Source organism: Carcharhinus amblyrhynchos, chromosome 15 (genome assembly GCF_965287045.1).
Source record: "Carcharhinus amblyrhynchos chromosome 15, sCarAmb.v2.hapA, whole genome shotgun sequence".
In the NCBI taxonomy this organism is placed as follows: domain Eukaryota; kingdom Metazoa; phylum Chordata; class Chondrichthyes; order Carcharhiniformes; family Carcharhinidae; genus Carcharhinus; species Carcharhinus amblyrhynchos.
Window position 1 is genome coordinate 52,369,699 of NC_137338.1, and position 27,256 is coordinate 52,396,954.

The window sequence follows — 27,256 nt, forward strand, 5'->3', positions numbered from 1 at the left end:
CCCTCTGTTCAAACAAAGGACACGTGTCCGGGAACCCACTTTCTCCTCCTCCATCTGCACCACAAACTCCACCATACAATGATCACTCTCCCCAAGAGGATCCTTCACCACAAGGTCCCTAATTCTACCCGCCTCGTTACATAATACCAGATCCAAGATAGCTCGCTCCCTCGTCGGCTCCAACACACACTGTTCAAGGAAACTATCCCGGCTGCATTCCAAGAACTCCTCCTCGAGCCCACTGCATCCAACATGGGTCAACCAATCAATATGTAGATTGAAATCCCCCATAATTATCACTGTTCCACTCCTGCACGCTGCACTTATTTGCACGTTAACAGCCCGCCCCACCTCCAGATCATTATTTGGGGGCCTATAGACGACACCCACCTGCGTCTTCCTCCCTTTGCTGTTCCTAATCTCCACCCAAAACGATTCCACTTTCTGCTCTTTGGTTCCAATATCATCCCTTGCTACCACCCTGATGCTATCCTTAATCAGCAGAGCTACGCCCCCCCCGCTTTTTCCTCCCGCCTATCCTTCCTAAACACTTGATACCCCTGGACATTCAGCTCCCAGTCCCTGTCACCTTGAAGCCACGTCTCTGTAATGGCCACCAGATCATATCCATTTGTGCTGATCTGCGCCACCAGCTCATCCACTTTATTCCGAATGCTTCGTGCATTCAGATAAAGTGCCTTCATCCCAGCCTTCACCTGGACCCTATTTGCCAGAACGCCACCAACCTTACTCACGCCCCCTAATCCCTTTATTATTGGGACATCCTCGGCCTCTTCCCTTACCTGCACCCTCTCCTTAACTGTAGACCCCGTAATGTCACCTACCCTTGCACCCTCCCCCCCCCCCCTTAATTAGTTTAAAGCCCTACCTACAGTCCTATTTACACGATTCGCCAGGACTCTGGTCCCAGCACAGTTCAGACCAACCTCATCCCATCTGAACAGGTCCCACCTACCCCAATACTGATGCCAATGCCCCATAAATTCAAACCCATTCCTCCCACACCAATCCCTGAGCCACCCATTCACTTCCTTAATCTTATCAACCTTATGCCCATCTGCACTCGGTTCAGGAAGTAGTCCAGAGATAACCACCTTGTCGGTTCTACTCTTTAATTCCATTCCCAGCTTTTCATACTCCCTCCCCAGATCCTCAGTTTGCATTTTGCCTACGTCATTGGCACCCACATGTACCACAACGACCAGATTCTCACCCTCCCACTCCAGGTTCCTCCACAGCCCAGATGTGACATCCTGGACCCGAGCACCAGGCAGACAACACACCCTTCTGTGCACTTTGTCATTGTGACAAAGGACAGTGTCAATACCCTTAACCCCACTGTCCCCAATTACGACTACATTCCTTATCACTTTCTCTTTGCCTATATCCTGCGTCTGCATCACTGTACTGTGTGCAGTTTGCTCAACAACCTCACCTCCCTCGTTCTCGTCCACACTGGAAGCAAGAACCTCAAACCTGTTATGCAGATTGAGAGGCTGAGGCATCCCGTCCCCACCCTCCTTCCTCCGCTCCCCACCCTCCTTCCTCCTCTCAGCAGCCCTCTCTTGTTCCTGACCCTTAGAGTTAGCCAGTCTAGGGGGGGTGGCTGTCTCTTGCACCCCATTGACAATGGCACCCTCTCTCCCCCTGATGAGCCTCAGTGTCTGAAGCTCAGAGGCCAGCTCATCCATCTTGAGCTGGAGCTCCTCCAGCAACCTGCACTTACTGCAGACATGGTCACTGGGAAGGACCCTGGGGTCCACCAGCTCCCACATCATACAGAAACAGCACATCACATGCCCCTCCATTATTCACTGTAGTAGTATTGAAAATTTCCACACGAACTTACCTGGCCCTTTTTCTCCCCAGCCCTTTGATCCTAAGCCCTAATAGCTCACTCTGCTTCCCTCTTACTCCGCTGCCCGCTGTGACGCTGCCCGCTGTCTACACCAGGCCTCCTTTTAAACCTGGTGCTGTTTTAAAGCTTGCTCACCCACAAATCCCTGCTATCCACTCCCTTAGAATTCATAAAGCGGTAAATACAAAAAGCCCGCAAAAATGCTTTTAAATGATTTAAACAGTTCTACAAGGTAAGTTCTTACTATAAAAGTGCTTTAAACTTATTTAAACAGGTTTTTAACAGGCAATTTCTTATCTGACTCTCTGCTCCCTCACTCGTCTGCTCCAGCAAACAAGGGAAGGCTTCATGATTTTCCACTCACATAGCTATGCTGACTGTATTTACTCAATTCTTGCATCTCTAAATGCCTGCAGGTCCTGTCGCTCAAAATACTTTCCAACAATTTACCCATCACAGATGTGAGGCTCACTGGCCTGTAATTCCCAGGCTTTTCCCTACAGCCCTTTTTAAAAGTCCTCTGTTATTAACTTTCCAATATATCTTAAGTCTCTTATGCAATACTTCATCAAATACTTTTTGAAAATCCAAATTACCCACTATCACTGTATTTCCATTATTGATCATCTTTGGTTTGTTTTCTAAAGTATTCTGCAAAACTGACCTAACATAATCTATCTTTTAAAATCCATGCTCTCTCACTCTGATTACTGCACTCTCCAAGATTATATTGTTGTTCTAGACTCCAGCAGTTTACCAACAGTTCAAGTAAAATCAACTAGTCTGCAATTACCAGGGTTATCCCTCACTCCATTTTGAAAGTAGGTATCATCTGGCATTGTTTTTCACATCAGCAACAAATGAAGCTACAAATGAATATTGATAAGATGAAAATTCAATGTGAGTAAGTGGAAGATAATACATTTTGGTTAAAAGCAAACAACAGTCATTATACTCTGAATACAAGCAGGCTTGGGGTTGTGGAAGAGCTAAGGGAATTCTGTTCACAGAATATTAGAAGCAGCAGGTTAGTGTAAGCAAAATCCTAATGTAAATCAAATTTTAATGTCAAGAAGTATAGAATGTAAAAGTCAGAGATAATGATGATGAGTTGACATCAACCTTAATACAAGCTCAGTTAGAATACTGTGCATTGTATTGGCTGCCACACTATAAGAAGAGGATTTTCAGATGGTAAAACAAACATATTAGGCTTTTGCCATGAATGAAGAATTACAAACAAGAATGAAGATTTTTTAAATTCAAAAGAGGAAGTAACGTGTGGACAGAAACAAATGATGTTCAGTATTTCAGAGGTCAAAAGTGAGGAGCCAAATATATAAAAGCAAGAGATTTAGAATGAAGAACAGGACTGTTTTTTTTCATCGAGAACACTCTGAATTTACTTCCAGAATCAAGACATAAATCATGTCAGCATGCAAGGTTAGATTTGATCAGGTGAATGAAGCAAAGGGATATGGGAATAGGGTAGATACATGTGGTTGGGACTGTTTGTTCTTACAAATATCTAATTTATGATTCATATATTGCAGGAGTTTAACTTTTAGTTTTGGGAAAATGAATTTTTAAATGAAAGATAAATGGGGAAAACAATCTGGGTTGAGAAACTGGAAACACCTCTCAGATAATTACAAGTCAGGACAGAATTTGTCTTATGGAGTTTAATATAGATAGGTGCGAAGTTATCCACTTTGATTGAAGGGATGAAAAGGTAAGTTATTTAAATGGAGAGAAACTTTAAAATGTTTTGGTGCAGAGGGATCTGGGTGTCTTTGTGCATGAATAGCAGAAAGTTAGTATCCAGGTGCAGCATGTAATGAGGAAGGCAAATGGAATTTTCGCATTTCTTGCTATAGGAATAGAGTAATAAAAGTAGGGGAGTGTTGTTGCAATCGTTTTAGACACTGGTGACATCACATCTGGAGTACTGCACAGGGTTTTCGTTCCCTTTCTTGAGGAATGACGCAAATGTATTTGAAGTAGTTCAGAGTGGCTCACCAGACTGATTTCAGGCATGAAGGTTTTGTCTTGTGAAGGAAGAGAGACTGAGCAGTTTAAATCTATTCTCATTGGAGTTTGGAAGAATGCGAGGAGATCCAATTGAGGTGGATAAGATGCTAAAGGGGGTTGATAAAACAGATGTAGAGGACATGTTTCCTTTTATGGGAAATTCCAAGCCATAGTTTTAGGCTAAGTGACAGATTTAAAACAGAAATGAAGAAAAAATACTTCACACAAAGGACCACAAAAGGTGCCAGTGGAAGATCTCCAAGAAAACTTATACCTTGGAGAATATAAACACTGCAGCTACAAGAGCAAGTCAGAGGCCAGGAATTCCGTGAGGAATAATTTACCTCCTGAAACCACAATGCTTGTCCACCATCCACAAGTCAGGAGTGTGGTAGAATACTCCCCACTTGCATGGTTGAGTGCAGCTCCAACAATACACAAGAAGCTTGACACCATCCAGATGAAAGCAGCCTACTTTACTAGCACCCCATTCACCAGAATAAACATTTACTCCATCCACCACCAATGGATTGTGGCAGAAGTGTGTATCATCTACAAGATGCACTATAAAAATTCACCAAGACACCTTCTAAATCCACGATCTCTACCACCCAGAAGGGAGCAGTACCATACACAATGCCTAACCTCCAAGTACCCCTACAATTCACACACCAGCCTGACTTGGAATTATATCACTATTCTTTCACAATCGCATTAGTGAGTCAAAAACCCAGAACTTCTTTCTGAGAAGCACCTTGGCTATTCCAACAACACATGGATTGTAGCAGTTCAAGGAGGGAGCACATCATCATCTTCTCTAGGGCAGTTAGATATGGGTAATTAATGGCTGTCTCATCAGTGATGCGCACACCCCATGGGCAATTTTTTTCTGAAACAGCAGGAAATTTGAAGAAAACATTCAAAATCCTGTAAAGTATAGGAGAACTTGACTGGACATAAAAGTAAAATGTGAACTGTTCAGTTCAAAGATTTGGATTTAAACCACAAGGTTTTACATTCTGTTGAGATTTTTGGCCATAAAGTACAAGTCTTAACAAAATATGGTGTTAAGTTAGTGGTTATTTTACTTCTTACACAACAGAATTTTTTTTTGTTTGAGACATTAACTGTTGTGTTGTAACTCCTCCAGTCAACAACTGGTTGTTTGAATTTATTTTTTAAAGTATGGTGTCTACTGAGATTATAATGTTGTTCATGTGGAAGGTATATCATAATATGCACTGGTTGGGGCAAATGACGTGTTTCTGAGTTGTAATTTCTATTTATTGGCGGACATATATTTCAGATAATTATAATTAGAGCTTTTTGCTACGCCTTCCCTAACCTACCCAGGTGGGGTAGGTTTAGAAGAATGAGGGGAGATCTCATTGAGACGTATAAGATGATGAATGGGATGGATAGGATAGAGGTGGAGAGACTCTTCCCACTCAAAAAAGACAGTAGGACTAGGGGGCACAGCCTCAAGATAAAGGGGAGGCGGTTTAGAACGGAGTTGAGGAGGAACTTCTTCACTCAAAGGGTGGTGAATCTCTGGAATTCTCTGCCCGTTGAAGTGGTGGAGGCTGCCTCGCTAAATATTTTTAAGAAGCGGGTTGATGGGTTCTTGATAAGAGAGGGGATTAAGGGTTATGGGGAGAGGGCGGGAAAGTGGAACTGAGCCACGACAGATCAGCCATGATCTTATTGAATGGCGGGGCAGGCTCGAAGGGCTAGATGGCCTACTCCTGCTCCTATTTCTTATGTTCTTGTGTTCTTATGTACCCTCAGGATCCTCAACTGTAAACAGTTAAGTCCTGGTGGCTTTTCCACCTTATGTTTGAATAAACTCATTTTGTGCCTTGCCTATTTTAATAATGACTTTCATTATCTTCCCTGCTTTCATTTTCAGTGATTCTACATCTGTTCTCCGAAAAATCAGACAAAGTTTTCATCTACTATCTCTCCCATTTCTTTAAGTTCCATGCCAAGCTTATCTCATTCGTCTCCTTCTTGTCCTTTCCACTGTTTTCCGAAAGCCATTTTTTGATTAGCGGTGTTCTGAAATTGCTAATTGGCAGTCTTAATTTCCACTGGCAACCTAAAAAGTATTCCATGTCTGTTCAGTGGCAACCAACTGTCATTTCAGAAATGCAAACCTGGAGCTGATCAATTGCAAGTGTACTGATTAAATCTACCTCGCCTTCGGTGCACAAGAAAAGTAAGGATTGCCACAGTTTGAAGCCTAGTTAGAAAATAAATAATTACCTATCCTTTCCACTTAATTTGTCAGACCAGCAGAATTATTTTTAATCCACTGAAAAAGAACATATAACGACTCCACAGCATTTTAATGGATTTGCTGTTTACAAAGCTGTGAAAGTTGTCATAGCCCCCATTTTAACTCTCACATGCCCAATGAGTGCAGAACATGCAAGGGGATTAAAACACAGCCAGAATGCTTACCCCCTCATTTGTGCTGCACTCCCACGCACTATGTGTAACTCCAGGGGCTTGAACTTCCATGGGGTGGCATTCAACGTTGTATTGCCACTCCACCCCAGTTCATTTTACCTGAAATCTTGTCTTGACCAGCCTTATGATTCAGGCTGGGCAGGACTGGGTTAGTGCTGTGCACTCCTCAGGCCACATTCCCTTTTTACGACACTCAGTGGCACAGTGGTGCGTCGGGCAGTGTGTGTGAGAGAACAATGCCTCACTGCAGTGCAAGGAGGGGAGGTGGGTTGGGAGAAATAGTCCCAGTCCCCATGTGGGTTGGGGGAGTTCCATGTGGGTACTGGGGGGAGCCCTCTGTTGGTCCATGTTGGTCTGTTATCCAAAAAGTGGAAAAGGTTTAAAATTTTCTAACCTTTTTGGTAACTATTAGCATAACCCAGTCAGAACTATCCAAAGTTTGCAAGTTAAATCACATTTTCTGGGTGGTTTCCAGTGCAGGGCAATTGCCCAGGATACATTTGCACTTCTAAGCAATTGATGTGCAACCTTATCCAGTGCATCTTTGAGGTTTTCTCCAAAACAACACTGATGAGCTTGGAAGTTATGTCCCTCAGGTTTTGGGAGGCACTTGCTGCAAGCAACCAAGGTCCTTGTAAATATAAACATAAAGCTCATGACAAAGAAAGTTAATTGCATAAATTGAGGTAAGTACATGCTAGTGGAGACCTTGATTGATTGGTCACTTTAAAGCATATAAAGAGACACTTAATAATATAGTAGTAGAGTTGAGTCAGGGATATGAACCTGTAATGGTGATTCTATAAATAAATTTGTTAAATACTAGCGATGGTTACTTCTTTCATCAACTACTTATCAGGAATAAAACAATTTAGACTCATAAGCCATTTAGTTGTATCAGAACTGACAAGTGATGGGGCTATCAAAAAAATGGGATCAGAAAAATTAAATGTAATCCTCCAATTATGCAACAATATTCATGACCTCAGAAGTTCCCAAGACACATATTTTCAATTGAGTACCTGGAACCATAGCTACTGTTGCCACGTAGAAAATGCAGCAACTAATCTGTGCACTTCAAAAACAGCAATGTGATAAATGTCCAGGTAGCAAGTTTTTTAATGATATTGGTACAGTGATAAGTATTGGCCTGGACACTATGGAGATCTGACAATCTTTTTGTAATGAATCTATCACCAGCACCTGAGTGGATAAGCAGGGCTTTGGTTTAACTTCAATCCCATTCGAAAGATGGCACCTCTAACAGTGCAGCTATCTCAGTAATACTCTGGAGTGTTAATTAGATTATTTGCTCAAGGCACAGGAAAGGGGTTTGAACCTGTAATCTTCTAACTCAAGTCTTTTCAGAGAACTACTTAAATTTTCAAAAAGTCTTTCACCAAAATCTTGCTGCTGTTTATGCTGGTAGGATTTTATGGCAAGAAGTCTCACAACACCAGGTTAAAGTCCAACCAATTTATTTGATAGTAAACTCTCAAGCTTTTGGGGATTTTATGGTCCCAGCAACAGTGCACTCAACGCCACTGGTTTTCAGCAGAAAGAGACGGGTTCAACAGGAAAGACCGTTGACAATGGCAGGACTGTAAGATCCCGCTGCTAGCACCACCTCCCACCACTGCCAAATACACCATGGAGGGGAAGGAAAATCCCACCCAATGATTTTCTTGTGGGGCAGTAAGGAAAAGGAGACCTTGGACCCCCATGCCCTGCCAGTGATGTATCCTTTACCCTGCCTTGCCACTTAGCGCCAAGGATTCTTCCAGTGGTCTCACAACTCCAGGATTCCTGGTCCTGTCTGCCATACAAGAATTCCTGCCAGGTTTGCATGGAAGAGTCCCTGTCAAATCAAAGACTTCAAATCTCTTCTGGCCTCCTATGACATATATCACAGTCATATCCAATTAAATAATACAATTGCTACATCAATCTTCGTTTTCCCTATATTAACACAGTATATTTTAGCACCTTCAATCATTAAGAAACTCAAAGATAAGAAAAGTCACAGAATCCAAAGTTTATTCCCCAAATAGTTCAATCCATCATTTTTTGCCTTGCTTTCTGTTTCACAATTACTCCAGTATATTCAATTTAAAATATATATCTAGCTGGCCCAAACTATATATTTTTTAATTTCTTTCATGGGATGTGAGCATTGCTGGTTGGGTCAGCATTTACTGGTCATCTTTAATTACGCTCGAGAAGGTTGTGGTGAGGTGCCTTTTGAACTGCTGCAGTCCATGTGCTAATGTCACAGCACAATGTCAGTCAAAACTCATTAATTGCTCCAAAACTACTTAACAATAATAAGCGACAATGTTGGCAATACTCAACAGGTCAGACAGCATCTGAGGAGAGAGGGTCTGTGACATTTCACCAGAAAGTATTAAAGGTCACCTATCTAACTCTAGGATTTTCCGGCCTTGCCAGCCACCAGCATCGTCTAGTCTCCTGAAATGGACTTTTGACTGGACAACCATGTCTGACACTGTAGGTACTGCCACAACAGGTTTCTCTCCCCATATGTGCAGTCCGACCTGCTGAGAATTTCCAGCATTTTCTGTTTTCATTTCAGTTTTCTAGCATCTGCAGTGTGTTGCTTTTGTGTTAGTTTATTTGATATCTTGAAAAAGTAATTGAAAAACTTTCAGAAGTGAGGTTTCTAAACAGGGGAGTCAGCTAAGGTGCATAACTATAATATCAAAGGGATGCTCCAACAGCGCTTATTCCGATCTAATAAGGTACCATAATGAGAATGGTGCCTCTCAAAATGAGCACTGATGTCTTTGGTTCAGAGACAGTTGATGCTAAAACACCTGAGCACTGTATTTCAATACATCCCAAAGTTATTGCTAATGATAAAATAAACCTTCTTGTATTAACATTTAAGGAAACACTCTGCTAAATGCCAAACATCTCCTCAAACTTCTTAACTTTAGCTGTGAACCAAAGGCCTTCTTTAACACTGGGCCACAACGTCCTGGTCCCCCAGCACCTGACTTGGGGAGTACTAGTGCCATAAAAAAAAAGGAAGTGTCGTCCTTCTTTTCCTTTTGCACTTTGCCACTGGAGCCGTGGATATGCTTCGCTTCTTCAGTCTCACCAGATTCGAGTCAGGAAGGTCAGGTGAGACAGATGCTTGACATTTCAAATGTAGGTACGTCGCTCTGGAGTGGCAATTTTATTTCCTCTCAAGATATTAAAGTTATTCTTACCTTACTCCAGGCAACCTCAGTGTCCAAATTAGTAGGCATGCCTTCAACTGCTGACCTCCTTGTCAGCTCCGAATCTGTTGCCGCCAGCCATTCTGTCAAGGCATTCACTTCCTTCCTGAGCTTGCGAGAAAATTTCAGAGACTTCTCTAGCTCTTGCTTTCCTTCAGTCACCTACACAACAAGAAAACAATCACACTTTCACAATGATTTTTTTAAAACGGTTGATTAACTGTGTAATGTGTCAAACCAACCATAACAAGTTTTTCTCATTCGCAATTGGATAATCATCTGAGTTCAAATGAAAGCTCCATTCAACTTAATCCCACCACCATCTTTCATATTTGCGTCATGACCTTGGCAAAAAGTTTTTGTTTCAATTTGTTTACTTATTATTGATTTTTTAAACGGACACTTCAAAAACATCTGGAAAGTGGGCAATTACTCAGCTGCATGTTGCAGCAGTCACAAACAGTTCAATTCACCAAAGTAAAATCAGTTTCTGCACAAAGCAAAGAAATATTTTGCTACTCAACAGCTTTTACTTCTGACAGGGGGAAGAATGGCTTTACCATCCATCAGTGGGTTATGACTCACTGCCATTACATCTGTAGAAGTCACACAAAAAGACAACCTTTTACTAAATATGCTCTGCTGCCCAACTATACTTTCTGTATTTCTACTTTTGTCAGCTACAAATATCCACACAGCAGTTATTCACGTAATCAGCTTAATTTGCACACATAATGACAGCAGCATTGCTTTAACAAAATACACCCATCATGACTTGTAATTTCCTAGTTGTAAGTAAGGTTTTTGAAAATAAAAACTCTGCAATTCCTCACCAATTACAAAATATATTAAGAGTTTTTGGCTTGAATTTTTTTCACCTCTTTTCCTCCAAGCTTTCCCCCACCATTACCTTATTTACCTCTACTTCCTGAAGATAATGAACTGTGCTGTAGTTTATTTCTCCTGTTCTCTGGTACTTCAACTATGCATCAATTATTTATGTATAGGTCTCACAAAGAGTGTGGGCAGGTCCAACATGGCCCCATCTGACATCAACAATAATGCACTATGATGAGGAATCATTCTTTGGAATTAGATGCTGGGACCCTCATTTTCCATTCCTTCACCCAGAAGAATGATGGTTAACTGTTATTTTCATTACCAACCCAAGTAAGATCAAGCAACTCAGATTAGATCAGAAAACAAACTTTGGGCAGGATGCATTACAGTTAGGATTAGAATTTTTGACTTTCCACCACAAATCTAAACAGTTCTTAAGGGTGATGTGTGCTGTGTTTCAAAAGTTGTGATCTCTCCTTCATATGTGGTCTCCCTTTTGCTTTTTCTATCTCAATTAGGCTCAAGAGATTAATTGTGCTTCCGTTGCTGGAGCATGGAAACTTTGTACTGCTTGCTAACTTGTATGATTTCTGCAGGCAGCCAATGCTAATTGAGCTGTTGAGTGGTTGTACACTTTAGGAGGGACCCTCAAGTTCATGTGAGATTAGCAACATTTTTAGCTGCTCTGCAGTTATGTGGAAGGTGCATTCTGGCTGGAGTTGGTGTTGCAACTGCACAAGAGAGTGTGAGTACAGAGTGATGAGAAATAAAGTTGCATATGACCCTTTGGTGGAGGAGGTGGAGAGGAGAGATCTATCCACAGAAGGGAAGGAGCCCGATCTCCCAAAAGGGTCGTCCAGACTCAAAATGTTAACTCTATTCTCTCTCCACAGATGCTATCAGATGTTGAAATTTTCCAGCATTTTTCATTTTTATTTCAGATTCCAGTGCACCAGTAATTTGCTTTTATTAAACATACGAGGAATATGGACATTAAATTTCATGTATAAATTTGGTCTCACATGCTTATTTTGCATTGACTTTTATTTTTGCATTGTGTTCAGACGATGTGTCGTCCAGTGGCAGGGAGAAGGTAAGGTGCAGCACGGTAGTGAAATGGGAACAACTGAAGGAACACACTGTTTGATTTGATCAGGCAATCTCTGGGACATGTGGCCCTTGTATTTGGCATTGCACTGGCATTGAAATTCCTACACTACTATCTATGACAAGCTTACGTTCACCACTCAACATACACATTGGGATTCATGAATATGTTGTTGCTTCCATAGTTCATAATAGGAAGAGTGCAAACCAAATTCAACCAGGTTTTGCTTGCAGAGCCAAAATAGAACATTTACTATCAGATGTGATTCAGTGAGGGGGCAGCACTGGAAGGACAATCCTGATGCATGAATAGCTATACTAACAACTATTTTAAGACAATCAGTCAAGCTTATAACATGGATCATTTACAATTGCTTGATATGACATACATTCATATGTAGCTGCTGCTTCTCTGCAAACTAAACGAATATGTTCAAGCTTGCACCTTTTTCAGAATTATCTGGGAGAACGGGAAACCTATAGTTGCATGTTGCTTTCTCCATGGCAATGCCACCCCCAGAGTCGACTTGTCAAGCAATCAGCAGCCTTTTCACCTGCTGTCTAAATTGTTGCGATCATTTGAAAGTTAGCAATCTTTTGTCCTGATTAGCATTTGCCCTCATGAGTAAAAACTTCGGCAACATGTCTCTCTCATTTCAGCAACAACCTGAAAGTTTTTGATGATCTCTTTAAAAAGCACTCAAGGGGAGATTTTTCCCTCACTGCTGAATGCATGTTGAAGAGATAGTATTAGCTGGAGTGTTAATGTTCAAAGTGGCAATGCTGGTGTCAAATCAACTGTATGCTGTTTGGCATCACAACCCACCCAAGGCCTGATGGACTTAGAGTCATAGAGACATAGAGGTTTACAGCATCGAAACAGGCCCTTCAGCCCAACTTGTCCATGCCTCCCCCTTTTTTTAAGCAACTAAGCTAGTCCCAATTGCTTGCATTTGGCCTAAAACCTCTATAGCCATCCTATCCATGTAACTGTCTAAATGCTTTTTTAAAAGACAAAATTGTACCTGCCTCTACTACTATCTCTGGCAGCTTATTCAAGACACTCACCATCTTCTGTGTGGAAAGAAATGCCCCTCTGACCCTTTTGTATCTCTCCCCTCTCACTTTAAACCTAGCCGTCTAGTTTTAGATTCTCCTACTTTGGCGAAAAGATATTAACTATCTAGCAGATCTATGCCCCTCATTATTTTATAAGCCTCTATAAGGTCATCCCTAAACCTCCTACGCTCCAGAGAAAAACATCCCAGTCTATTCAGCCTCTCCTTCTAACTCAAACCATCAAGTCCCAGTAGCATCCTATTAAATCTTTTCTGCACCCTTTTTAGTTTAATAATATCCTTCATCCTAGGATCTTAAATAAACATGGTTGGTCAGATAATTAACATATTGATTTTGCTTTTCAGAATTCCTTAGATCTTGGAATACTCCCATCAGATTGGAATAAAGCAAATTTAATCGAGAAAGGAGACAGATCGACAGATAGGTCAGTTAGTCTAATATCTGTCTCGGAACAAATGCTGGAATCTGTTATGAAGGGAGTTTAGTGGGAAACTTCAAAAATTGTAACCTAATCAGGCAGGGCCAACATGCTTTTGTTAAAAGTAAATTGTGTTTGACTAACGTCAATTTATTATTGAGTTGAGTAATCTGTACATATGACGTACTTAAGATTTCCAGAAGACATTTGACAAGGTGTTACATCAAAGGTTATTACACAAAATAAGAGCTCATGGTGCCAGGGGTAATATATTAACATGCACAGAGAATTGGCTAGCCAACAGGAAACAAAGAGTCAGAATAAATGGGTAATTTCCTGGTTTACAAGATGTAACATGTGGAGTGTCACATTGATCAGTGCCGGAGTCTCTGCAATTTGCAAGCTATATCAACGACTTGGATGAAGGGACTGAATTTATAATTGCTAAATTTACTGATGAAACAAAGATAGGTAGAGGGGTAGGTTGTAAAGCGGACATCAGGAGTCTGCAGAGAGACATAAATAGTTAAGCAAGTGGGCAAAAATCTGGCAGGTAGAGTATAATGTGGAAAAGTGTGAACTCGTCCACTTAGACAGGAAGTATACAAAAGCAGGATATTATCAAAAGAGTGAGAGTTTGCAGATCTTGGTGATGCAGAGGATTCGAGCTACCTTGGTACATGAATCTCAAAGTTAGCATGCAGGTACAGCAAACAATTAGGAAAAACAAAGGGAATATTCTTTATTTTTGGGAGACTGGCAGGGATGTTTCGCTACTATTCTGCAAGGCATTGGAGAGACCACATCCATAGTACTGTGTACAGTTTAGGTCACCTCTTTGAAGAAAGGACATAATTGTAGTGGAAGTAGATGATAAGGTTTAATAGCCTGATTTCAGGGATGATAGAGTTATCTTTTGAAGAAAGGTTGGACAGATTAGGCCTGTATCTGATGGAGATTGAAGGAATGCATGGTAATCATATTGAAACATAAAAGATTTTGAGGGACTTGACAGAGTGGATGCAGAGAGGATGTTTCCCATTGTGGGATGGACTACAAGTAGCAAACAGTTTGAAATAAGGGTTCCTCCATTTAAGACGGAAATGAGGAGAAGTTCTCTCTCTCAGAAAGTTATTGAGAGTTTTGAACTCTCTTCTCAAGGAACAAGATCATTGAATATTTTTAAGACAATGGTAGATATTTTCGTGATTAACAAGAAAGCCAAAGAGTATTTTAAGTAGGCAGGAAAATGACGATAAAACCAAAATCAGATTGATCATATGATTTAATTGAATGGAGGAGCAGACTTGAGAGGGCGAATGGCCTACTCTTATTCTGAACAATATGCTTACAAGTAGTGAGCATACTTTTGGTGGGTGCACATTTATAGCAATTTATAGCAATGCCCCCAAAATGGCATCTGGTGCAGCCCCCGCTGGAAGGGAATGAATGTGCCATGCATACCATTTTGCAACCAACTAGCTAACTACTTTGTAAATAACTAGCTGAATTTTGCATTTACAGTATCTTTCCCTTAAAAATAACAATGACATTAGAGGTATAATAAAACGAAGTAAACAGGTGTCAAGAACAAGTACACTCTTCATAAAGAAAATGTCACAAATAATAAATATCTGCTTTAAATTTGTTTCATGAATTCTGCACGACAGGCATTACACAATCTGAAGTGCTGAACAAAGATAATATAAATTGTAAAGCTCTCCAAGGGAAGAGCACAGCTAATGAGCAATCATGAAACAAACAGACTGTTCCATTAGCTTGGATCGTGATCTTGTTTGTGAGAATCAAACACCTAAAACTTCAGAAAATTCTAACTTTACTTTCATGCTTCCATAAATATCCCTGCAGTTGTGCTCCCAAACTGATCCTACTTAAGTTTCACATGCAAATTTCAATGAATTTGTGTCATATGAGTGAAGACTTGTGCTCACTGATGCTCTGCAGACCTGACCTCTGCTGTAATTTGCAGGGTCAATTCATTCAAATTTTCATCGGCAACTCTCAGGCACAAATCTCATGTAAAACAGAAATGAGGTGCTGGTGGTGTTTGCAAGTTAGAATATAACCTTTACAAAAACCCATCAGCCTGAACATTGCAGCCGCAGGCTGAGAGAACAGGAGTAAGCGGGGAAGTGATTGGTTTTAGTCAATCAGGTAGCTGCAATGGATGCTTTAAGTAGGACGTTGCTCCACCGAACAAACAGGCACTGAGACTGAAAGAAGAGATGTAAGCATTGCAAACAGAATGAAAGGAAGACACACAATTTCACTGAGACTGACCTGCAAACCTTGCTCAAGGAGATTCAACAGAGAGAGAGAGATAGTACAGTCCCAATGGAAGTAAAGTCTCAAAATACATTTGACTGTTACAAAGATGGACTTACAATGAACATATCGTGCCTAAGTACAGGGCCAAAGCAATAAGGAGGGCCCCATGCGAGCCAGTGGCTGTCTGGGCACCAATCAGAGCCTGTATGCTCTGAATTTGCTGATAGGCTCAAGAAATTTGATTTACTGTCACATGTATTGGGTTACAGTGAAAAGTGTTGTTCATAGAGTACATAGGGGGGCAGGAAAGGATATGGAGCAAAATGTAATGTTTCACTTACAGGTAGGGTGAAGAGAAAGATCATCTTAATATATCATAGTACCAGTCAAAAGTCTGATGCCTACAGGGAAAAAGTTATGTGTTGGTAAGTGTTTTCAGACTTTTGTATCTTTATCATGGCAGGAGAAGGTGGAAGAGCGTATACCCAGGGTGCATGGGGTCCTTGATTCTGCTGGCTGCTTTCCCGAGGCAACGAGAAGTGCAGACAGAGTCAATGGATGGGAGGCTGGTTTGTGCAATGGACATGGCTACGTTCACAGGCCTTTGTAGTTTCTTGCAGTCTTGGTCAGAGCAGGAGCCATACCAAGCTGTGATACATCTGGATATTTTCTATGGTGCATCTGTAGAAATTGGTGAAAGTCATAACGGACATGCAGAATTTCCTTAGCCTTCGGAGAAAGTAGAGGCATTGGTAGGCTTTCTTAACTACAGCGTCAGCATGGAGGGCCCAGGCAGGTTGTTGGTGATCTGAACACCAAGAAAATTGAAACTCTCAAGCATCTCCCCTTCATCACCATTGATGTAGACAGGGGTATGTTTCTTTAAGCGGATGACTAACTCTTTCATTTTTACTGACATTGGAAGGAGAGATTAGTGTTGTTGTACCATCTTACTATATGCTTTATCAACTGGGGAAGCAATAGCCTAGTGGTATTATCACAAGACTATTAATCCAGAAACTCAGCCAAAGTTCTGAGGACTCGGGTTCGAATCCTGTCATGGCAGTGGGTGGAATTTGAATTTAATAAAAAATAGTCTGGAATTAAGAATCTACCGATGACCATGAAACCATTGTCAATTGTCAGAAAAAAAAATTTGTTCACGAATGTCCATTAGGGAAGAGAATCTGTCATCCTTACCTGGACTGGTTTACATGTAACTCCAGATCCACAGCAATGTGGTTGACCGTCAGGCAAACTAGGGATGGGCAATAAATGTGATGCTCATGTACCATGAATTAAAAACCTCACAAATGAACCTATTAGCAGGCATTGCAGAGCAACATCAGACTCCAACTGGTTTAGTCTTCTTAGGGCACAGGACACAATTGTAGTCATGTTGTACTCAACCCCCAATTAAAATCCTTGGGCTTGGATCATGGGATGCACTGGCAGTTGTGGATGTTTCTTCACAGCGAGATTCTGAAAGGGCAATTCCAGCAAAACAGGTGACACTAAGGTGTGAACAATGTTTCCAATGCTGTCCCTGGTTTCCATGCCGCTGTCCAGCCTGTCCCAGGTGGCTCTGGTCGGCTCCCAGTCTCTCCTGCGCTAGCCTCCCGTCTTCCTGGGTTACCGAGCCAAGATGGCCAAGAATGTACAGCTTCAGCCCAGCCTCAACTCCCAGTCCAGCATGGCTGAACAGGATGACAAAAGCCTCAATGATTTCTCGTCAAAAGAGACAAGAAGAAGAAGAAAAAAGTCAAAACCAAAGTGGCCATGATGGCGAAGAGCAAGTGTCAGGATCCCCAACAGGAAAGGGTTGGGGAGGATAAAGACTGGAAAGAGTTGGACTTGAACAAAAGAAAGTTGACTTGGGGCAGTTGATCTAACAGGGAGTCAGGGCTGAGTTGAAACCAAACATTCACAGCCGTCCCGGCCTGATGACTCAAAGATACAAGGTGGCATAAAAGGGACCAGGAGCTGGCCAGAGCTGCCTGGAATTTGATTACAGTGGCTTGGGAATCCGTACCTCACAAAACAGTGATGAAAGAGAGGAAGGCAGTGATGAGAAGAACAAAGAAGATCAGGGTGAAGATGGTGGAGAATATCTTGTGTAGAGAATGAAACAAGACAGTCAGGCTCTGGAGCAAGACATCTCCACTAGTACCTGTCACTGTGGTTGCATAAGCCCCAGAATCAAAGACATCGGGCATTTATCAACCTCCTGTAGCCAGGTCAGATAATATGTGAAGAACACAATCATCAAGGACCCTCAGAGATTTATAATAATGCACAGTTTACAACTCTACTAACTTTTGCAAAGCATTGTTTGCTGGAGCAGACGAGTGAAGGAGCAGAGAGAGAGCTAAGATTTTACCTGTTAAAAACCTGTTTAAAATAAGTTTAAAGCACTTTGTTCTTTGTAGAACTGTTTAAAGCATTTATTTATTGTATTTACTGCTTTAAGAATTCTGAGGGAGTGGTTAGCAGGCAGTTGTGGGACATCAGCTTTAAATCAGCGCCAGGTTTAAAAGGAGGCCTGGTGTAGACAGCGGGCAGCGTCTGAGCGGGCAGCGGAGTGAGTGGGAAGCAGAGTGAGCTACTAGGGCTTAATATCAAAAAGGGCTGGAAGGAAAAAAGGCCAGGTGAGTTCGTTTGAAAAACAAAAAAAACAAACAAAAAAATTTTTTTCAAAACTACTACAGTGAATAATGGAGGGGCATGTGATGTGTGGTTTCTGTATGATGTGGGAACTGGTGGACCCTAGGGTTCATCCCAGTGACCATGTCTGCAGTAAGTGCAGGTTGCTAGAGGAGCTCCAGCTCAGGGTAAATGAGCTGGCCTCTGAGCTACAGACACTGAGGCTCATCAGGGGGAGAGAGGGTGCCATTGTCAATGGGGTGCAAGTGACATCCACCCCCCCTAGACTGGCTAACTCTAAGGGTCAGGGACAAGAGGGAGCTGCTGGGAGGAGGAAGGGGGGTGAGGAGCGGAGGCCTCAGCCTCTTAATCTGCATAACAGGTTTGAGGTTCTTGCTTCCAGGCTGGACGAGAACGAGGCAGGTGAGGTTGGTGAGCAAGCTGCACACGGTACAGTGCTGCAGCAGGACATAGGCAAAGAGAAAGGGAAAAGGAACGTAGTAGTGATTGGGGATAGTGGGGTGAAGGGTATTGACACTGTCCTTTGTCACAATGACAAAGTGCACAGAAGGGTGTGTTGTCTGCCTGGTGCTCAGGTCCAGGATGTCACATCTGGGCTGCAGAGGAACCTGGAGTGGGAGGGTGAGAATCCGATCTTTGTGGTACATGTGGGTGCCAACGACGTAGGCAAAATGCGAACTGAGGATCTGGGGAGGGAGTATGAAAAGCTGGGAATGGAATTAAAAAGTAGAACTGACAAGGTGGTTATCTCTGGGCTACTGCCTGAACCGTGTGCAGATGGGCGTAGGGTTGACAGGATTAAAGAAGTGAATGGGTGGCTCAGGGATTGGTGTGGGAGGAATGGGTTTGAATTTATGGGGCATTGGCACCAGTATTGGGGTAGGTGGGACCTGTTCGGGCGGGATGGGGTTGGTCTGAACCGTGCTGGGACCAGAGTGCTGGCGAATCGAGTAAAGAGGACTGTAGACAGGGCTTTAAACAAATTAGGGGGGGGGAGGGTGCGAGGGTAGGTGACCTTACGAGGTCTAAAGTTAAGGAGAGTGTACATGTAAGGGAAGAGGCCGAGGATGTCCCAATAATAGAGGGAGTAGGGGGCGTGAGTATAGTTGGTGGCGTTGTGGCAAATAGGGTCCAGGTGAAGGCTGGGATGAAAACACTTTATCTGAATGCACGAAGCATTCGGAATAAAGTGGATGAGCTGATGGCGCAGATCGACACAAATGGATATGATCTGGTGGCCATTACAGAGACGTGGCAGCGGGGTGACAGGGACTGGGAGCTGAATGTACAGGGCTATCAAGTGTTTAGGAAGGATAGGCAGGAGGGAAAAGGGGGGGCGTAGCTCTGCTGATTAAGGATAGCATCACGGTGGTAGCAAGGGATGATATTGGAGCCAAGGAGCAGAGGGTGGAATCGTTGTGGGTAGAGATTAGGAACAGCAAAGGGAGGAAGACGCTGGTGGGTGTCATCTATAGGCCCCCGAATAATGATCTGGAGATGGGGCGGGCTGTTAACGTGCAAATAAGTGCGGCGTGCAGGAATGGGACGGCCGTAGTTATGGGGGATTTCAATCTGCATATTGATTGGTCGACCCATGTTGGACGTGGGGGGCTCGAGGAAGAGTTCTTGGAACGCTGCCGGGATAGTTTCCTCAAACAGTGTGTGTTGGAGCCGACGAGGGAGCGAGCTATCTTGGATCTGGTACTATGTAATGAAGCGGGTAGAATTAGGGACCTTGTGGTGAAGGATCCTCTTGGGGAGAGTGATCATTGTATGGTGGAGTTTCTGGTGCAGATGGAGGAGGAGAAAGTGGGTTCCCGGACACACGTCCTTTGTTTGAATAGAGGGGAATACGGTAGGATGAGAGAAGAATTGGCAAATGTGGACTGGGAGAGCGCGTTGGAGGGAGGGTCTGTTGAGGAGCAGTGGAGGATCTTTAAGGAGATCTTTCTTGGTGCTCAACAGAAATTTATTCCGATGGTCAAAAAGGATAGTGGGAGGAGAGGTAATAAGCCGTGGATAACGAAGGAGGTGAAGGAAAGTGTTAAACTAAAAGCGGAGGAATTTAGAGTAGCTAAGAGTAGTGGGCGAGAAGAGGATTGGGAGAGGTTTAAATGTCAACAAAGATTGACAAAGAAGTTGATAAGGAAGGGTAGGAGAAACTATGAAGCTGGGCTAGCGCTTAATATAAAAAAGGATAGCAAGAGTTTTTATAAATATATAAAAAGGAAGAGGCTGGCTAGGGTGAATGTTGGTCCTTTAGAGGATGAGAAAGGGGACCTAGTGGTAGGGGATGGTGTTATGGCTAAGATATTGAATAACTTCTTGTTTCTGTCTTCACGGAGGAGGACGTGAATAATTTGCCAGGTGTTAGCGATGGAAAGGTGGTAGGACGGGAGGGTCTTAATGACATTACTGTTACTAGAAAGGCGGTGCTCGACAGACTGGAGGGGCTGATTGTGGACAAGTCGCCAGGACCGGATGGAATGCATCCGAGGGTTCTGAAAGAAATGGCGGAGGTGATAGTGGATGCCTTGGTGGTTATTTTCCAAACGTCGCTGGATTCCGGGGAAGTGCCAGATGATTGGAAAACGGCTAATGTTACGCCGTTGTTTAAGAAGGGTGCCAGGCAAAAGGCGGGGAATTATAGGCCGGTTAGTTTAACGTCTGTGGTAGGTAAAATGTTAGAATCTGTCATTAAGGAGGAAATTGCGAGGCATCTTGAAGGGAATTGCTTGATAGAGCAGACGCAGCACGGTTTCATTAAAGGGAAGTCGTGTCTGACAAATTTACTGGAGTTCTATGAGGATGTGTCTAGGGCGGTGGATAGAGGAGAGCCGGTGGATGTGGTCTTTCTAGATTTTCAGAAGGCGTTTGACAAAGTGCCTCACAAGAGGTTATTGCAGAAGGTCGAGGGACATGGAGTTGGGGGTAGGGTGTTAGCGTGGATAGAGGATTGGTTGTCAAATAGGAGGCAGAGAGTGGGGGTCAATGGGTGCTATTCGGATTGGCGGTTGGTGACTAGTGGAGTGCCCCAGGGGTCGGTGCTGGGGCCTCAGCTTTTTACCATTTATATAGATGATCTGGAGGAGGGAACCGAGTGTAGAGTGTCGAAATTTGCTGATGACACCAAGATTGGGGGAACGGCAAATTGTGCGGAGGGTGTGGAGAGTCTGCAGAAGGATCTAGATAGGCTGGGCGAATGGGCCAGGAAATGGCAAATGGAATTTAATGTTGGCAAGTGTGAGGTGGTCCACTTTGGTAGGAATAATGGTAGGAAGGACTATTACTTACGTGGAGAAAAACTGCAGCAGGCGACGGTGCAGAGGGACCTTGGGGTCCTTGTGCATGAGTCGCAAAAACCCAGCTTGCAGGTGCAGCAGGTGGTCAGGAAGGCGAATGGGATGCTGGCCTTCATAGCGAAGGGGATTGAATATAAAAGTAGGGAGGTCTTGCTGCAGCTGTATAGGGCATTGGTGAGGCCGCAGCTGGAGTACTGTGTGCATTTTTGGGCGCCGCACCTGCGCAAAGATATTTTGGCCTTGGAGGGAGTGCAGAGGAGGTTTACTAGGCTGATACCGGAGTTGAGGGGATTGAGCTATGAGGAGAGGCTGAATAAACTGGGCTTGTACTCGTTAGAGTTTAGAAGAATGAGAGAAGATCTCATTGAGACGTATAAGATGATGAATGGGATGGATAGGATAGAGGTGGAAAGACTCTTCCCGCTCAAAGAAGACAATAGGACTAGGGGGCACAGCCTCAAGATAAAAGGGGGGCGGTTTAGAACGGAGTTGAGGAGGAACTTCTTCACTCAAAGGGTGATGAATCTCTGGAATTCTCTGCCCGTTGAAGTGGTGGAGGCTACCTCGCTAAATATTTTTAAGACGCGGGTTGATGGGTTTTTGATAGGAGAGGGGATTAAGGGTTATGGGGAGAGGGCGGGAAAGTGGAACTGAGCAGCGACAGATCAGCCATGATCTTATTGAATGGCGGGGCAGGCTCGAAGGGCTGGATGGCCTACTCCTGCTCCTATTTCTTATGTTCTTATGCTCTTATGTAGAAATCAGAAAAGATAGAGAAATGGAAAAGACCTTTGACATAGTGAAATAAAAAACAGCCAGAGAGGATGTTCTAAAAGTCAGTCAGTTCAGCTACAACTTGGCAACCAGTTTGCTTTTGGGAAGCAGTAAATGTTGGTGCCTATTTTACATACTGGTGCTCTGCATTCCATCCCAGATAACTAATTTACACAGAACCCATCTGTCTCCACCCCGCAGTGCTAGAAAGATTTTTTAATTGATCTGGTATAGACTTCTGCAGATACATGAGTACGTGCAAGGTATCATGGGAATTTTAAGCTTGAAGCACAATAACTACTGTCATCTAGTACAGGCTGGAACTGATAAAGGGTTTGAATGAAGTGTCAGTCACTCTTGGAGCAACCTTTTTGGATAAAGATTAAAAATGCAGCCATTATATGGTCAATTTGTTTATCGTTCTACTTCCTTTCTGAATACTGAGCCTCTTAAAGGTGACAAACTCCCACACCATCCTTTGGCTGCTTCTATCAACCAATGTTGGTTTATGAAGGAAGAGGTGAGCAGGGTCACCTTTCAGTCAGAAAGAGCAGGGTCCAAGGGATTTCCTCACTCCATTAGGTTAGACCCAATTTTAAATTTAACATCAACTTTATTCTGAGTTTTCTTCACCTTGTGCTTTCAAATGCTATTGATATCTCAGCACTAGGCTGTGCCCTAATACTGCATGGATACAAATTGCTTGACCCAACCATTCCAAATAATATCTTTGCACAATTGGATCTTCTTCTATCAAAAAACTTCTTCTAAAAATTAAGGTTCATACTCCATTAATAGGTTTTAACTGTGTTCAAAAACCTGATTTTTTTGTTGCACTTTGTATTGCAACCAGGTTTGAATTTACACACATGAACGAGCATCTACCAACACAAGTTACTTTTTAGGGAGCTTTACAAGCTACTTATAAATGTTTACATTATTAATGGGAAGTGTAAAATGCCTCTATTTGTTTCTGATTGGGGTGGTAGGTGGTAGTCAACGTTGGCTAAAGAAAGACCAATAACTATTTAGCACTTGAATTGTAAATGACATTGTGTGGGGTGGGGGGGGGGGCACATGACACCACTTGGGGTTGTGTCATTGGGGTGTGATGTCATGGGGGGCAAGATGTGATGTCATTGGGGGGGCCCAGGAAATAAAAGTCTGCCACTGCTCTGTTAGCTCTCTCAGATCCTCTAAAATGAAGACCTGAAGAACCAATCTTTAACACTGCCGTTTGGTTAATATGGGCACTATGTTGAAACCAAGTGCCATTATTTCACAAAAGATGCATTAGAATTCATGAGTTCTGAAAAAGGTTTTCAGCAACTTCAGGAAAGTTGATTCTCCCCCTTCCCCCGCTGTTGCACTATTGTGTTCAATCATTTCATTACGTGCACTGAATTTAAATTGGGAGTGAGAAACTTCTGACAGTGATAATAAAAGCTACTGTGTTAAACAAGTGTGAATAATCATTGATTATTTCTTCTCTGAAGTGCCTCACAGCTGTCACAGAGGAGGAAACTGAGTGATGGCCCTCCAGGTGCTCATCGCCATGTAATTTTGCTTCCCCACAGAGCTCTTCCTCAAATATGTACATCTATGGAAAATCTCACACATGCTCCTTCGAAGTTAAATGCAGGGGAGGGAAAATCTGCTGGTAGTCTCAGAACCAATGAGAAGCAAATCCAATACAGCCTGGTCACAAATTAAATGAGAGAAGGCAACAGGCACAAATGTATTATTTTCTGCTGAGATATAAACCTAATTCATAGCCGTAGAAATCAGTACTTAAATTTTCAATGGTCTTCAGATTTAAAACTTTTTTCCCAGTCTCAGCCAATCCTGGCAACAGGTAACACCTATAATTTATCCGACTTCCCCGAGTGCACGACAGCTTTAAAAATTCCTAAAATTGTGGGCTGACTACAACTGGCCCGAATTTCCACGTTAAAAAATTAGCTGCATCGGGATCCAGTAACAGATAACAAGTTGAAATTGTTAATCCAAACACACCATTTTTGGGATGGAAAGCTGTGGAAATAGTTTCCGAAGCAATTTGGTGACAAATAAAATTTGTCCTGTTTATTGTGCTTCTGAAGGATATGATGTGAAATTCCAGGATATATGTCTAGGCTGATTATTTTAATCCTGATGCTTCCTTCTATGAAAGTGGAGCAGTCCTTCTATGATATTGCTCATAAATAATGAGATTCAACCAGATGTCCCTATGTTATTATTGAGGGCTGGTGTGTCATTTAAACAAGTAATGCTCAGCATTTATATGAATGTTGTACCTCACTGAAATGCCAGTCAGATGAATGCTGCTGCCTCGATCTGTAGTCACTAACCATTTTTCTCTTGTTTCTCCCCTTCTTGCCTCTCCTGAAACATTAACTCAGTTCTGTTTTCAGCTTCCACAGGTACTCAAGCGCAAGTATGTTACCTTGTGTTATTAAAAGTTAAGCCAATATTTTGCAATCAAGTATGCAGTACACATTTTTTAAGTTTAAGCGGTGATGTTATTATCTATTAGCAACTCAATGGAGATGTTCCTAACCGAGCCAAGGCTTACAATTTTGATTTCTCATTTTGAAAGAAAAGGAGACTTTGTGTAAAGACACACTGCCATCTGCAGTTTACATTATGCTAGCATTAAAAACAGCAACTCAAGTATCAACATGGACCTAAAAGCATGTTTAAGCAAAATACTTCCAATGTCCAGAAAAAGGAGGACAAACTCAGAAGAGGAGAGTCAGGCAGAGAAATTATGAAGAGACGGAAGGGAGGAGTAAATTGACGGTGAAGAGGAGTAAAAGGGACATGAGGGGGAAGAGGAAGGAAGGGAGACATTAGAAAAAGTAGAAGTCTTTATGGGGAAAGTAGATGAAGAGACAAGTACAAATGAGGGGCTGAAAGGAAAGGGGAGAGGCAGAGGATCGAGCGCAAAAGGGAGGGATAGAGATAAGATAGAGTGTGCAGCTGGTGGGATCGCGATTCAATCAATGAATTGGTAAACATAGTTTTACAGCATCACTGACAGTCCCAATACCATTAGATTCTGCAAATCACAGTGAAATAATAAACAGAGAAAATCAAAGCGAGCTCAATTATTGAAATATTTCTGAGCAGGATATTTTGCATTTAATCATTTGCTTTGGACTCTTTCCAAAAACGACTAGCTGTTTTTGTTGCTAGTACGTTCTTGTAGGTAGCTTCAAAAAGAAATAGCTGAAATCTCCAAACGAGCTGATCTGCATAACCTTTGGGAGTTAGTGTTGGATGTTACTGTCATCTCTACTTATCAAGCAGTGATGCTGCAGTTGTATACAATCTATTTTCTGCAATCAGGATCAGCATTGAACACTCTTAAGTCAGGTAAACCAAAGGCTAGACTCAGGAAATCACCTTTATGATCCCTTCGTAAGGTACCATAATTTCATATCCTACTGGAGTAATGTGATGCTTCCATCTTTTAAAAGACTCTGGCAACTTATTGTTGACTTCTGCCAATATGAACAGTGTCATGCTGAAGTTTAACGTCCACTGAGAACTGAGTTGAAATTGGAAAAACTGTCTATACGGGACCATTAAAACCAACAGAGAAGGAAAACCTTCACGTCAGCAGCCCAAGTTGAAGTCAAATTCTTCAATGCCCAATGAAATGAGAATGAACTCTTTCACTATGTTATTTCCCCTTACATATATTCTTTGCTCTCTCGCACAGGTTGATCTATTGCATTAGAGCAACAAAATTTGAAATTTGACATACAATAAAACAGCCAATGATATATCGAATGCATCGTGGTATCCTTCTGAACTAATCTGTATCAATGCCATGCTCTGTTGATCAAGAGTATAATACTACAGCGCATGAAACCTCAAACTGACTTGAAGCACCTGTGACAAGAACATAGTGACAATTTTGCAAAAGGATTAATGATGTTATGCAGTTAATGAACGTTCAGCAGTCAGCAAGGGAGAATCTACAAGAATTAAAGTTCTAGCTCTGTCAACATTCTTCACAGGTTCCACTTGGTTGAGCTACTTTCATACTGCTGAGGAATTTTAATGGAATTATTTTACAAAACAAAAAACAGCATATTTGCCAGCTATATCGAGAAACACATGCTGCAAAAAGTTGAAGACGAAGTGAAGAGCGGGAAGGGGAAAAGGGTAGTGACACAGTGAAGCGGGTGAAAGGGAGAGGGGAGGGAGGAGAAGGAGGAAGGAAGGGAAAAAAAGTAGGGAATAGGAAAGAGAGTAGGAAAAATAACACAAGGAAGGTGAGAGGGCAGGGAGTGGAGATGAAGGGGAGGGAAGGCAGTTGGCAGATTCAAAGCCTTGTCGCTCATTTTACTTGCGCCAAGTTCCATACACCCATCACTGCTGGATCCACTGACCTACCCTGACTCCAGACCAGGGCAACTCTTTTGATTTTCAGTTTTCAATTGAAACACTTCAAATCTGGGATTCAGTGATCTTCAGACAATGAAACTTTTTTTTAAACTTGATTGTTTTAAGAGGAGAGAGACAGATTACATTCCCAGTTCTAGAGCTTGGATCCAGATAGTTGCTGGTACAGTCACCAATGGCTTAGTGGAGGGAGTTGGCAATGCACAAGAGGCCAGAATTGGAGGAGAACTTGGAGGGTTGTAGGGCGGATGAAAATGACAGAGAAAAAGGGTGAGGTCAGAGACATCTATCTGAACATAAGGATGAAAATATTAAAATTAAGCTGTTGGTGGACAAGTAGCCAATGCAACTCAGCAGGCACAGGGGTGATGGGTGAAGTCAGTGCACACTGTCCTGGAGCCTGTGTTTAATCCAGCTCGAACCAATTGGTGATTGTTTATTTTGTCTTTCTGCTTAAAGGATTCCATGCAAAATACATTTGGACAGTCCCAACATAGTGGACAAGGTTCAAAAAGGCCACAAAATGGCTATTCTAGGAAATACAAAAAAGGATTTTGTTTTGGGGTTGGGGGCAGGGCGGGGGTATCCCAGCACCTATTATTGAGCTGTGCCTAATATTACACGAGGTTTATTTTATGAAACTCAAATTTGAGCATTGTCCTTGGTAGGGTTCAAACTCGGGCCCCCGAAGCATTGCCCTAGATTTGTGGATTACCAATTCAGTGACCAATACAATAAGGCC

General features: G+C 42.5%; 1 protein-coding gene and 1 pseudogene across 9 annotated transcripts in view; one reads left to right on the forward strand and one right to left on the reverse strand.

The window, feature by feature from the left end:
• Positions 1-27,256, reverse strand: part of dmd (dystrophin) — a 1,714,977-nt gene that overhangs the window by 856,094 nt on the left and 831,627 nt on the right. For all 9 annotated transcript variants that reach the window (XM_080203928.1, XM_080203931.1, XM_080203930.1 and 6 more), the window contains one exon: positions 9,616-9,786. In XM_080203928.1, the coding sequence (XP_080060054.1) occupies positions 9,616-9,786 (171 nt within the window). The remainder of the gene's footprint in view (positions 1-9,615; positions 9,787-27,256) is intronic.
• On the forward strand, positions 17,141-22,212 carry LOC145353468 (protein CDV3 homolog A-like; annotated as a pseudogene).